General features: G+C 38.6%; 1 protein-coding gene across 3 annotated transcripts in view; it reads right to left on the reverse strand.

Moving 5' to 3' along the window:
- LOC150102481 (L-asparaginase-like) overlaps positions 1–14,961 on the reverse strand; it is a 284,609-nt gene that overhangs the window by 152,521 nt on the left and 117,127 nt on the right. For all 3 annotated transcript variants that reach the window (XR_016548905.1, XM_090398649.1, XM_090398648.1), the window contains exon 7: positions 10,023–10,135. Coding sequence is in view for 2 of the 3 variants with exons in the window: in XM_090398649.1 (XP_090254775.1) it covers positions 10,023–10,135 (113 nt within the window). In the remaining variant the exon portion in view is untranslated. The remainder of the gene's footprint in view (positions 1–10,022; positions 10,136–14,961) is intronic.

The raw sequence follows: 14,961 nt of genomic DNA on the forward strand, positions 1-14,961 counted from the left end.
GGCTGTAACCATTTTTTTTAGAAAAGTATTGCTGATAACTTTCAATTCGTCTTTCAGCGCTTTTTCATTGGAGCAGATCTTCAAAGCCCTGTTTTTTAGAGTATTAATGACACCTAGTTTTTGAATTGGGTGGTAGGAGTTTATGTGTATGTATTGGCCAGTATGTGTGTCGGTTTCCCATAAACAGTGAAGGAAAGACTGTCAGAAGGAAGACATGTGACAACTGTATCTAGAAATGGAAGTGTGTTCTGTTTTTCAATCTCAATTGTGAACTATATGCGTTTGTGTTAGGTGGGTGTTTGTTTATATGCATTTGTTTAGGTGGCCAAGGAAAGTGTCTAGTGGCCAGATCAATAAAACATCGTCAACGTATCTAAGCCAGACCTTGGGTTTTAAAGGAGAGGAATCTAGAGCATGTTGCTCAAAATGTTCCATATAAAAGTTAGCAATGGGGAGGGAATGGCAAGCCCATGGCAATGCCTTCTTTTTGTAGGTAGGAAGCATTTTGCCATACAAAATAACCAGAACGTAATACATGTGCAAAGAGCGCTGTTATATCTGGAGGGAATTTGTTCTGTAAAAGAAGGATGCGTCATTGATTGGGACATTCATAAAGAGGGCAGAGACATCAAAACTGGCTAATAAATCTTCTTTTTCTAATGTAATGTCTTTGATTATGTTTATGAAGTGTTGTGTGTTTCTGATATAGGAGAGGGAATGACCTACCAACTCCTTGGGTGTTGCTGCTAATTTCTTGGCTAGGTAATAATTCAGGTTATCTATACCTTCGACTATCCTATCGGCCGGAGTGGTGTGTTTTGTTTGTGTATCTCTGGTAGACCGTAAATTCTAGGGGAACGAGCGTAGTGCGGAAATAACTTTTTGACAGTATCTTCTGGCCATGTATTGATATAGTAATAGATTTAAGCAGTTTCTCTGTTTTCTTTTTTATTCTATTAGTTGGGTCATAGTTTCACCCTTGGAATATATTTAGACATTGCATCTACTAGATAGTTGTCTGCGCGGTTAGCCTAGTGGCTTTGTGCTTCACAACCATATGTCTGGGGAAGGAGTATCCTAGGGTCGATTCCCAATGATGACATGAGGAGCTTAAGGATCTTCCTCAGCCATATACAAAGTTAGCCGGTATTGGGCGTGGACAGCAGGGCTTTTTCCCGCAGTTTATCTGGGGTTTTTCATCCCGCAAGCAGGCAAACCGGCCGTGGACACACACGGATTGCAGTCAGAAATACTGACCCAGCCATAGGCCTGATGCGCCCAGCTATGCCGGTTCCGGAGCACAGATAAAATTTGGGGGGACTAGATGGTGCTGTACATTCTTTTTCATTCTTGTAAAAGGGAACTTATGCTGTATCGTCACACGGTAATTAATTAATTAATTAATTATTACTAGATAATTTTTGAAAATCCCCCAAACTGCACTGATTTTTTTTCCAGCTAACTCCTCATTCCATGCTACACCTGCAAGCTGTCGACTGAGCTCTTCATAATCATCCCCATCCCCTTGTAGTTCCACATATACCCTCACAGAGATCATCACACTGCTGGCAACCACCCAGGTAATCAACTCATGGTCGCTCTCACCAATTGGTGGGTGATTTGACACTTCATTTATAATTACAACCCTTGATGAGATAACCAAATCCAAGATCCTCAATCCTTGTGTGCTCTCTGTTACATACTGTCTGAGATAGTTATCCCTCAAAAACTCAAGAAATTCATTTTCTTTACTTCCAGTTGGTATCTCATCATTCCAGTCTATATTGCCATAATTAAAATCACCCATAATGATCACTCTTTTCTTATTTGCTTGGCTAATTTGATTATACATTTCATAGTCACTACCATCTACTTTTCCTGGTCTATAACAACATCCAACCAAGTATTTCATTCCATTCACCTCTATCTCACACCATACACACCATACAGCCTCAAAACCACTGACACTATTTCCCTCTGGTATCTCTACTTTGTATGGACATAACTTTTTCTTTGTCATCAACAGCTCCCCCCCCCTCCTTTTTTTATCCCTTCTATCCTCTGAAACACATAATACCCTTCCAACTCTATTCCTGTCAGGATGTCGTCCTCATCTAACCATGTCTCACTTATTCCAACAATTTTTGGGTGAATAGACTCAATTAGTGCAACCATTTCAACTGCCTTGTTTCTTACACTTCTAGCATTTGTATATAAACACAGCAGCTCATTCCTGGATCTACAGCTAGTTCCACTGATACCACTCATTTGATGTGATTTCTCCATGCTCAACTGAAGCCATTTTCCTTTCTGCTTATTCATTTTAGAACCCTCTTCAATTCCAATTGTTTCCTTTTGATCCCAGGTCATCTCCATTCTTTTCCTGTCTACACATGCTCTCACATCCTCTTGGAGCATTCACCTTTCTCACGCTGTGTACCCCTGTCCACCCTGAGCCTCCCCATTTCCCTGTTCATCCTGCACACCCATTCTCTCATTTTCCATACTCATGCCATTCACTTCCTCATTCATAACCACCTCTTCAATCTCTCCTGCTCTTCCACATCGCTTCCCATTTGCTTGATCTGATTCATTTTCTGTACTCACTTCTCTATCTTCCAACAGCAGCAGTCTCTCTAAGCGACTCACACTATAACCACTCAAATGCAGCCCCATCGCGTCCCATACAGTTCACTTCATCCTTCAAACTCATTCCACACATTAACAAACTGTACCCCCCCCCCCCTCTCCTCACATATTTCAGCCAACATATCATTCATAATCCTTGCTCTCCCCTCACCAGTCATACCTAGGCAACACGCTTACTACCCTTCTTGTCACAGTATTCTCTTTGATCCGTCTAAGCAGCCTCCTGATATCCATTCTGACGTGTGCTTTGTCCTCTGTCAAATCATTCGTACCTATTAAAACCATCAACTCCTTTGCTTGCTCCCTCCTCATATCCAATGCCTCAATCACTCTACTCATTTTACTACCTGGAAAGCATACCTTGAACATCTCTCTCATCTCAGCACACCTTTAATAATGGAGTCGCCATACAATGCCACTCACTCATCTTTTGTTAACTCTTTCATACCTACTTGATTTGTTTTAATCGTTTTCACCCGAATTTTTTTAATTTCACTCCGCATCCATTTCATCTCTTGCCTGATCCAACCCAATTCAACTTTCGAATCTCGTGTCACATTCTCTCTATGATTCAATCTTTCTAATTTTCAAACTTTCGACTCCCACATCACATTTTCACTCTCATTCATCATTTTGAGTTTCCGTACTTTGGGTCCATGCATCTAACTTGCGCTTTCATTCATTTTTTCCATTTTTCCCACTTTCGAAACTTGCATCACACTATTTTCGGATTCATTCATTCTTTCGATTTTTCCAACTTTCAAATCTTTCGTCATGCTATTTCCGGTTTCTTTCGTTCTCTCAATTTCGTTTCCTTCTGCCACATTTGCCTCGCTTTCGTTCTTTTTACCATCCATTATGGTTTTCAAATCACTCGTTTTCTTTTTCAATGATTTTTTAACAATTTTTCGCCTTTCTTTCACACCATGCTTCTCTTTTGAACGAGCACTCATTCTTCCTGCAACATTCTCGCTACTAACACTTTCTGTCGTCAGATTCATATTAGCACTCAAATTCTCGTTTAGCTCACACCTCACATCACATTCTTTCTATTATTCAATCTTTCTCATTTTCGAACTCTCGACTCCCACTTCACACTTTCATTCTCATTCATCCTTTTGAGTTTCCGTACTTTGGGTCCATGTGGCCAACTTTCTTCTTTCATTCATTCTTTCCATTTTTGTCACTTTCAAACCTTGCATCACACTTAAATAATTAATGCCAGCAGCACCCAGGGCTTCCAGGTGGCCACCCTGCCAAGTACTAACTGGGCTCACAACACACTTGCATTCCATTCACCAACCACTCTTCATGCAAAGAACCTACTCCTCACTCTGTGAGCAGAGTGAGAATTGTTGTGTGAGCATTGTTCTATTCCCCTCCCCCACTCCCATTCTATGAAAAATCTCTTCCATATCAACTGAACAATAATCCCCCTGACTAGCTTATATGTCTCAATAAATACTCCCCCTCTTCCTACTATTCACAGTGCTCTGCAACTTACATTCTCTCAATCTGTCCTCATACTCCACATTCCAAAGACCACTGACCACTTTTGTGAATCTTCTCTGGACCTTTTCCAACATATTCTCATCACCATGAAACTCGGCAACAAAATCTATGCAAAATAATCCATATGAGGCCTGATTCAGACCTTATACAATGGCATCATAACCTCTCTATTTCTGCATGTCATGGTCCTCCGCATCATTGCCATTATCTGATGTGATGTCTTTACAACTTGGGGAATGTGGTCCCTGAATTTCAGGTCCCTGTCCACCATCACTGCTAGATCTCTCATCTCCTCTAATTCCATTAAAGTTTCCCCACCAAGTGTATACTTTGCATCCCCTCATTGCTTACCAAAATCTAAAAACTTTGCAACAATGAACCGACAACTCAATGTTGCAAATGTTCCAATTACCTGTCCATTCATGCAATCTATTTAAGTCCTCTTGCAAGGCCATAACATCTGCTTGACTCTGCATTGCTCTCCCCAGTTTTGCGTCATCTGCATATCACTAGTTAAACAAACCGAACAACAATGGTCTGAAAACTGACCCCCTGCGGCACACCACAAGTGACCTTTCTCTTTTGGGATATGGCACCCCCATTACACAACCCTCTGATACCTATCAGACAGCCGGTCACTGATCCAACTCAAAAGTCTGTTATCCAATCCCAACTGTTTCAATTTATTTAACAGCCTGTCATGTGGCAGTCTATTGAAAGCTTTTGCAAAATCCAAGTACACCAATGTATATGCATCTCCACTGTCCAAGGTATTTGTCACCTGGCTATAGTACATAAGTAAGTTAGTGAAATATGATCTCCCCTTAACAAATCCATGTTGATAACCACAGAGAATAATGCTGTTATCAACCCATTTCTGTATCCTACCTCTCACCAAGCTCTCCAGTACCTTCACCACAACTCCAAATATACAGACCAGCCTATAATTTGAAGCTACATCCTGTGCTGTTGCAAGACTTTTATTAAACAGGCATGCCAATGCTACTGCCAATTACCTGGAACATTCCCTTAAGATGTATGGTGATATGTCATCAAATCCTATTGCCTTATTGACATCAAGTTTATTTCCTCAAATACCTCCTGCTCACTTACAATTAAGCCATTCTCTCCTATGTCCTCTACAATTAAGTTCCTCATGATTCTGCCCTGATCAGGATGAAACATCCTTATAAATTGATCACTGAATACCTCAACAATGTGTTCTGCAGCAGTTACCGTTCTATCGCTTTCATCCATTAACATCATCTTACCATGATCATTCTTCCTTTTACTTGCCACATATCTAAAAACCCCTCTAGGGTTTTTCTTTGCCAGATTTGACATTTTTTGTTCATACTCTACTTTTGTTTTCCTTACTAACTGAGTCACTCTCCTGGCTTGTTCTTTATACTCTTCATGTAAACTGATTATTACCATTATTCATCTTGCTTCCTCCAAAGTACCTTCTTTTTCCAGATTTCATGATTAAGCTCCACATTCATCCATTTTTACACCTACCTTATTCAGTCTTTTGGCCTTAGGAATACATTCACACATTGATGCTATTATGTATTTCTTTGTTCCCATGCAGCATTTATTTCCTTACTGTTCAACTCCTCATTTCATGTTATACAGCCAAGCTGTCTCCTAAGTTTGTCACAATCACCAGCCTTATAATTCCACATATATCTTTTCCTCACAAAAGTCTGCATATGACTAGCCATAACACAGGTGATTACTTCATGATCACTTTCACCAACTGGAGGAAAGTGTGAAATCCCTCTCACAATTACATCCTCTGATGAAACGATCAGATCTAGAACTCTCGATCCTCACGTGCCGTCCTTTATGTGCTGCCTGAGATAGCTATCTCTCAAGAACTAGAGAAATTCATTTTCCTTATTCCCAAATGCTCTTTTCATTCCAATCTATATAACTATAATTAAAATCACCCATAGTAATTACCTTTCCTTTGTTCATTAATTGAAGTTGTTTATACATTTCTTCATGACCACTCTCTATATTCCCAGGCCTGTAGCAACATCCAACTAAATATGTCTTCCTTCAACCTCCACGTTACACCACACTTCCTCATAACCCTTGCCACTATTTCCCTCTTTCATGTCTAAATTATGTGGACTTCGCATAACTCGGGGTATAATTTTGCATGTAATTTATATATACAAACATACAATTGGGACCAAAGATTTACAAAAACACCTATATTTTTTAAGAAATATAATCATAATTGTAGTTTTTCATACATAAAAAAAAAGAAAGTTATTTCGATGTCGATGGTTTCATAAAATCTAATAGATTCATCTGATGGCATAATGTCTTTTTCTTGTCACACAAAATTTCTTCATAGCAAGCTAATGATTTTTTCATTCCTTACCTTGTGGCTACAATTCGTTCCTCGTTAGAATCTATGTCCTCCAAAATCTGCAAACCTTTCTTTTATGATTGTTCTTACTGTGGATTCCTGTAGATTGAACTTCTTTGCTAGCTCACAAATTTTCATTCTGCCTTCAAAATTCTTAATAATGGTAAGTTTTGTTTCCAAAGTCAATGTTTTTCTTTTCTTGCTAGCTGTAGAAGAATCGGACATGCTTCTTTTGGATGACATTATTATTTTTTATGTGATAAAATTTTTTATCAAGAACATAACATTAAACAATCACAAGGTTTGTAGACTATAAAAATTGTGTATGAATGGAGACCGTGCGAAACACGTCAGTGCTTGTTCACAGCATGTGTGACACTGGCAAATGCGGATGGCACCTGAAAGATATGACTAGTGGTGAGGCGTGAAGTGGGACGGGAATACGTACATATAAGAAACCGCGTAACTCCGGATTCGCGTAAGTCGGGGTATGACTGTATACTCTATCTTCATACACATTCCCCCCCCCCTTCTGTCATTTCCCTGTTCCTCTTGCATTCCAGTTCTCTCTTCATCTCCCACACTACTACTGTTTCCACTGCCAAGCACTTCTGTCTCTTTAATACCATATTATTGCAATAACATATTTGAGTAATCTCTGCTTTGAAGGAGGAGAGGAGGGGAGGGAAAAGGGGTTGCGTTACATGGTTTTATTATTTTTTGGATTTTTTTGGGGTTGTAGTCATTGGTTTAGAAAGTGTTAAGGATATAATCAAGTTCAGTAGTTAGGGCTCTGTTATCCAAACAGATTAATTTTGTCTTGTTATATAGGGTTTTTGCAATCCCATATGGTTGGGGGTGGGGTGACTGCTGGTGAGTGTATCTATCTTCGCTCTTAAAATAAGTCGTCCAAATTTTTAGCAAATTAATGCAACCATATTTGTTCAGGTGAGAAGAATTCTTCATAGCCAACTCTAAAAATAATCTTTCCGATCTGTTACAACTTCTAAATAGCACTTTAGTTTTCTTCCATCTAATCCAGTGTGAATGAGGGTGTCTGAAAAATACATTTGCTACCATTATTATGGCAAGTGCCAGCCTGGATGGCCAAGTGGTTAGTGTATCCCCCTCTCCAGCCAAAAGGCTGCGGGTTCGAATCCCACCGTGGGCATGGGTGTTTGTGATTGTCTGTGGAAATGCCAGTGGTGGTAGATGGCGTTGGTGTAGTTGTGGTCAGTTGGTGGAGACAGAGTTGTAGAGAAGGTGTCCTCCCTCGATGAGTCTATGGACTCCCTGGAGGTGTCAAGTAATAATAATAATAATAATAAAAGTCTGGACTGGCAGACCACATTGAAATTCAGTGAAATATAAGCCGGTCAATAAACATCTTTTTTTTTTTTTTATTAAAATAGTTCATTTGGTGTTGTTAATATCATTAAAAATAAGTTATGAATTATATTCAACATCTCCGCTTGTCTGTTAGACTCTTTCTCAGATGTTATCTTATTATCAGTTGCATTCTCTCTCTCTCTTTCCTGCCATCAGTCTTGTAAGCTATATCACCATTAGTCATACTCTCTTTTCTGCTGCCAGTCTATCTTAGTCTATCTTACCTCAGTACCCACATTCACAGTTGCTTGCTCTCCCTTCTACCTACTACAACTTACACTCTGCTGTGCTTTTTAGCCTTCTGTTCAGTTGCTTACTCTGCATTCTCTACTATGACTGAAGGATAACTAATAATCCATTAGCATGTCACAATCCCTGCATACCTATACTTGCTCATCTGTTATTCAACTTCAAATACACACGATTACATTTGGTAGAAGGAACTAAATGTTTTATATTATACTTGATTTTGGAATTCTACATTTCATTACAACAGAAAATGATACCAATATTTAGAAGTAATAATGTAACATCAACTGTACATGTTCTTCAAATACACATTTACACACACACTCTCTCTCTCTCTCTCTCTGCTTGGAAAGAAGTCAACGGACCCCCCTCCCCCATGAGCAAGGTGCACTGTGTCATGTAATGAGTTGTATTTGTAGCCAGTATAATCACTGATTGTTGGACGATCATACATATAGTACTTGTAGTCAACACACACTGAACGTGACAGTAGGGTGCTACAAAGAATAATATGTAAAAACTGCCATTTGTCAGCCGACACGATAAATGCGAAATCCAGGCATCAGCTGGAACACAAATCTACATAAAAGCATTCAGAACCAAAGTTCACAACATGGGTTTCCATGGTAGGACTGCAATATGCAAACCCCCACATTATCCAAACCAACATGCAGTGTCATCATCAGTGCAAAAGTGTGTACACTGGGCCTTGGAAACTTGGAAAGCTGTGTCATGGAGCAGCAAATCACGCTACATCCTCTACCAAGCAGATGGACAGGTGTGGCTGAAGCCTGGTGAATGCCTCCTACCAGAGTGCATAACCCCAACTATGAAATTCTAAGGGGGGACAGTGTGAAGTCCTGTTTTTCCTGGTTTGACCTGTTTGCAGTGCCCCAAACAATGAACTGCAAGAGCTATCTGAACATTCTTGTAAGCTATATTACCATTAGTCATATTCTCTTTTTTGCTACCAGTCTATCTTACCTCAGTACCCACATTCACAGTTGCTTACTCTCCCTTCTACCTACTACAACTTACACTTTGCTGTGCTTTTTAGCTTTCTGTTCAGTTGCTTACTCTGCATTCTCTACTGTGACTGAAGGATAACTAATAGTCCATTAGCATGCATAATCCCTGCATACCTATACTTACTCATCTCTTATTCAACTTCAAACACACACACATGATTACACTTGGTAGAAGGAATTAAATGTTTTATATTATACTTGATTTTGGAAAACATTCTGGACAAGGCAATGCTTCCTACTTCATGGTGTTTCTATTTAACTGACCACTGTCTCTTTCAAGATCGCAACGCACTGCAACATAAGGTGCTGTAATTGCATTGTTCATGTGGGCATGAACGTCACCACTTTACCTGTCTCCACAGAGCCCCGATGTCAATCACACTGAACATTTATGGGATGAACTGTAGCATCGGAGGAGGTCAAGGGAAGTCCACAACATATCAGTTCAGGACCTGATTACATGCATACAGGAAGAATGCTCCAAAATTCCCATTGATTGCTATCATATGGTTGTGGAAAGTATGCCCCATAAGTTTGCTGCAGTCATTGCAGTGAGAGGAGGCCCTACATCTTATTAAGGTGCGTGCCATGGCTATCTGTTCCTCACACTATGGTGTCCATGGACTTCTTTCCAAGTAGTGTACATACATGTATGTATATTTCTAAAGAAACTCCAAAAGATATTTTTGTTTGTAAAAAATATCACTAAGCAAAAAATTCCAAAATAAATCAAGCTTAATCAGAATGAAAAAAGCAGAGTATAATTATATATCTTTAAAGATTAAATGGGAGAGATATATAGAATAACATACCACTTCCACAGTAATGCTTGGAAATAGTCTAAGAAGGCCAACATTTCTATTCAGAACATTATGAACTTGAAATTTTTCTATGCTTGAAGGGCGGTATATATTTCTCCAGTCCACTGAAGAAGGAATAATCATATTACATATAGTATATAACTATCCTTTAAAATTAAACAATGGTTTATTTTTACTCTGTTGGAAAAATATGAAAGCATTCTTTTTATTTTAAAATTTAATGTAATGTAATGTAAAAAAAAACTGTAATGAGAGAGAATTATTTCTAGCGCATCAATTTTATTTCTAATAATGATTACCATCTTTTCTTATGCCTAAATAAAAGGGAAGGAAACTAGGAGTGAGAAAATGAAAGAAATGAATGACAGACAGTGTAATAGCAAGGATGCAAGACTTGAAAATGAGTTGATCAGGACGAGAGGTGAGATGAAAAATATGCATAGTGAGGTGAGAAATTTGGTGGATAAGAATGAAAGAATGCAAAAGATTAGGATGAAGGAAATTAGAGAAAAAGAGGTGACAAAAATGACTAAGAATAGCAATATATGGAGATTCTATTATTAAAAATGTGGTAAATGGGGGATTCCATACGATAAGTTTCCAGTTGGGAGATTTTGCAGGATAATTGATATATTAAATATGAGAAGTAGACATGCAAGCAAGATGGTGGTAGTTGTTGGAACAAATGACATGGTTGGACATAAGGAGAATGAGGATGGATAACAGGAGGTTATCCATCCTCAGGAGGTTGTTGAGGAGAATTAAAGATAAGTGTGTTTGGAAAGGTATTAGTGTGTTGCTGAGGTATGAAAGTGACGAATTGAGAAATTGCAATTATGAGAAGCTTAGAGATAGCTTGAAGTGATAACATAGAATGAGGAGTTAAGTGGGAGAGAACTGATCAAAAGAGATTTAACATCAATGTCAAATGTATTCCAAAGGTGAAAAGGATGGATAAGGTAGGTGTCAAATGTATGAATGAAGATTAAGCACAAAATCTGGAAGCCAAGGATATACTGTGGAGGCAGCACAGGATGAATAATTGTAACAATCAATTGCATGAGGAATGTAAATAGCAGGCCTAGAAGGTGAGTCAGTTGGTAAGAACAGCAAAACTGCAGTATAAGTGGAAATTAACAAATCAGGTAGAGGAAAACCCCTAGAGAGTTTTTCAGATATGTAGCAAGTAGAAGGAAATATGATTATGGTAAGAAGTGTTAAGAGGAGAAGATGGTGGAATAGTAACTGCTGCTGAGGACAGAGTTGAGGTATTCAGTGAACAATTTATAAGGGTGTATCGTATATCATATCATGGTAAAATCATGAGCAGCTCAAGTGTAGAGGAAATAGGAGAGGATGATTTAATTGTGAGTGAATAGGAGGTATATAAGGAATTAAATAATCTTTAAGTCAATAAAGCAATAGGATTTAATGACATATCACCACACATCTTAAGGGAATGTTCCAGGGAATTGGCAGTAGCATTGGCATGCCTGTTTAATAACTCTTACAACAGCACAGGACCTAAGAGATTGGGAAAAAAAGGTAAAACTGTTCCATTGCATAAAGGTGATGAGGCTGTGGTTACAAATTATAGGCCTGTATAGCTGGAATTGTGGAGCGAGCCTCCTTAGCTCAGTCAGTATAGACAAAGCTCTTTGGTTGAAAAGACCTGGGCTCGATTCCCATCAGAAGTGGGGGGGTCACCCAGAAACTAGGATTTTTTGTCCCCCCAGAACAGACAAACCAGCCTCCATGAACACACGCATCTACAGACATAGGACACACTAGGAGGCATAGGGCTAACCATCTTATCCTCAAGTACAGCTGTGGCTGCAAGAATACTTACCTCAACACCGTAAAAGTATAAAATAAAATATCTGCAGTTGTGGATAAGGTACTGAAGAGATCAATGAGAACTAGGATGCAAAAATGGGTTGTAACAGCAGTATTCTCTTGATTCTTGTAGATAAACTTATATGTTGGTGATACATAACTGTCAATTTTTAGGGAAAGACAACATATACTGTTATATTAATTAAAAACTTTAATTAATACTTCATATATTTCGGTAATGTTACATTATCATCTTCAGGGAACATAAAATTAATGATAAGTGCACGCAGGCACTAACACTAAACTAGGACTCCAGGACCGACTTCAGTTGTCTTCAGCCATATTTGTTCAGTGCTAGTGCCTGCATGCACATATCATTAATTTTATGTTCCCTGAAGATGGTAATGTAACATTACCGAAATATAGGAAGTATTAATTAAAGTTTTTAATTAATATAGCAGTATACATTGTCTTTCTCTAAAAATTGAGAGTTATTCTCTTGATTGTCAGCATGAGTTTGTTAAAGGGAGATCATATTTTACCAAGTTACTTATGTATTATAGCACAGTGACAAATATATTGGAGAAGGAAGATGCATATGCAGTATATACTTAGATTTTGCAAAAGCATTTGATAGAATGTCATATAACAAGCCGTTAACTTCTAATTTTTTAAGAAATGACAACGTAAACTAAATTATTAATTATAAAAATTTTAATTAATAACTACCTATATTTCGGCAATGTTGCATTGCCATTTTCAGGGATCACAAAACAACAATATGTGCACACAGGCACTCACACTAAGAAAATGAGGCTGAAGAAAGGCAACTGAAGTCATTCCTAGTATCTTCTTAAAAGTGTTCTTTAGCAGGCTAAATTGGGTTGTCATGGCTGTTGGGCTGATGATATTACAATGTAAGCTTCCCAAATTTGAGGCAGTTTTATGCACCCAAATATGTTGAGGTTTGGGAAGTTTTTCAGAGCTGAGACTGATTCAAGGAATAATCTTTTGTACTTGCACTGGCTGCAGTGTAATAAAGTGGCCTTCTTTCTGCATATTCTGTGGTGGATGTCCAATGAACGGTCAGCAAGTGCTGAGTGGATATGTTGGTGGAACTAGATATACTCCTTGCATTTGGATATCCTGATATTGGCTGTCCTGCCTGTTTGGCCATAGCAGGACAGTTTGCAACTGCAAGGAACATGGTATACTCCAGGTAGGTTTAGGGAAAGTGGATGGTCTTTGGTGGAGCAGATAAGTGATGACAATTTCTTATGTGGTTTGTAACTAGTTGTGAGGTCATATTTTCTAGGATTTTTGTTAGTTTTTCGGATGTACCTCGGATATATGGAATGGTGATAGATTTAGAGTAATATCTGTTATGAAAGGGGAGGGTGTTGTGGTTAACTGGTTTTAATATTTTTTGAATTTTTTTTTGGGGAGGATGTAGTTACTGGCTAAGAAGGTGTTAAGCATATGATTAAGTCCAATAGTTAGGGCATTGTTATTTGAACTAATTAATTTTGCCGTTATATAGGGTTTTATAATCCCATATTGTTGGGGGGGGGACTGCTGGGGGATATATCTACCTGTATGTGTAGGTTTCTGTAAACAGAGAAAGCCAGGGATCCATCAGGTTGGCATGTAATCAGAGTGTCTAAGAAAAGGAGACTTATTTCCTTTTCCAAGGTACTGGATCCTGGGGTGCTGATTGTTTAAGTGTATTAAGAAATTGTGAAGTGTATTCAGGCCATGCAGCCAAATGGCAAACATGGCATAGCCATGTTTGCTCTTTGAATGACAAAATGAATGACATCATTTTTCAGGCGTAACCTGAAAAAAATGGCGTAGCCAAACAGTTGGTTTATGTGGGGCAGAGTTTAAGGCGTTTTCTTCAAAGGTTTCCATAAAGGAGTTGGCCAAGGATGGAGAGAATAGAAACCCCATGGCTGTCCCCTCTGTCTGTAGAATTTTCCTTGCCAAACAAAATAGCCTGATTTCATGAACTGAAATAGGGCTGAGGTATTGGGAGGAAATTTGGATTGGATGAAGTCTAAGGTATCTTTGAGTAGGACACTGGTGAATAAGGGCATGAATAAGGAAGAGACATCAAAACTGACAATTATGTTAGTGAGTTAGAGTGAGAGGTTTTCTATACTTGGATTTAAAGTGGCCCAAGTTTTTAATGTGTGAAGGTGTATTGCCAGTATATTGTGTGAGCACTTCAGCTAATTTTTGTAATTTTTATGTGGGAGGAATCAATACCATCCACAATGGGATGTAACGGTACATTTTGCTTATGGATTTTTGGTAGTCCATATACTGGAGGAGGTGGGGTTAAAGTTAAAAGTTTTTAGTATGTTAGTCACTTCCAATGGCCAAGAGGTAACCTTCTTAAGGAGCCTATGCTGTATTCTGATTTGGGAGCTGGTGGGATCATATTCTATAGGGAGGTAGGTAGACTGATCTAAAAGTAAAGAGACAAGTTTGCCTGTGTAATCCAATTGGCTTAGAACCACAGTGGTATTTCCCTTATCCACTTTAGGAATTATTATTTTTTTGTTGTTTTCATTTCTTGCAGAGCAGTGAATTCTTCTTTTGATAGGTTGCTTTTTAGTGGTTTGGCTTGGGTAAGCACACTGGCTACATCCAGTCCAATATTGCTGGGAAATCTGCGAAAACCTCGTTCTACTTGTATCATTATTTCTTCTGCGGGGATCTTTTTTGGTGCTATAGCAGAGTTGTGGCCACACACACACAAGTGTGCTGATTGCTTATCTACAAAAACAAGCTGTTAAACACCTTGTTCTTGTAGTTTCTTTCTCCACCGAGTGTATACTTTGCAATGATGGGATGCAAAGTATACACTTGGTAGAGAAACTCTGAAGGAGACAGAGGAAATTAGAGATCCGGGAATAGTGGTGGTGGACAAGGACCTGAAATGCAGGTGCCATGTCACATAACTCATGAAGTCATCACATCGAATAACTGTAATGTTGTGTTGGAAAAAGTGATGAGTCATCCTTTTTCCGACCCAACATAAGGTAACGTCAGAAAAAATGGATAAGGACATACCTCCAGATGGAAAATG

Source organism: Typopeltis vanoorti, chromosome 10 (genome assembly GCF_054136105.1).
Source record: "Typopeltis vanoorti isolate ZY-2024b chromosome 10, IOZ_Tvanoo_1.0, whole genome shotgun sequence".
Lineage (NCBI taxonomy): Eukaryota > Metazoa > Arthropoda > Arachnida > Uropygi > Thelyphonidae > Typopeltis > Typopeltis vanoorti.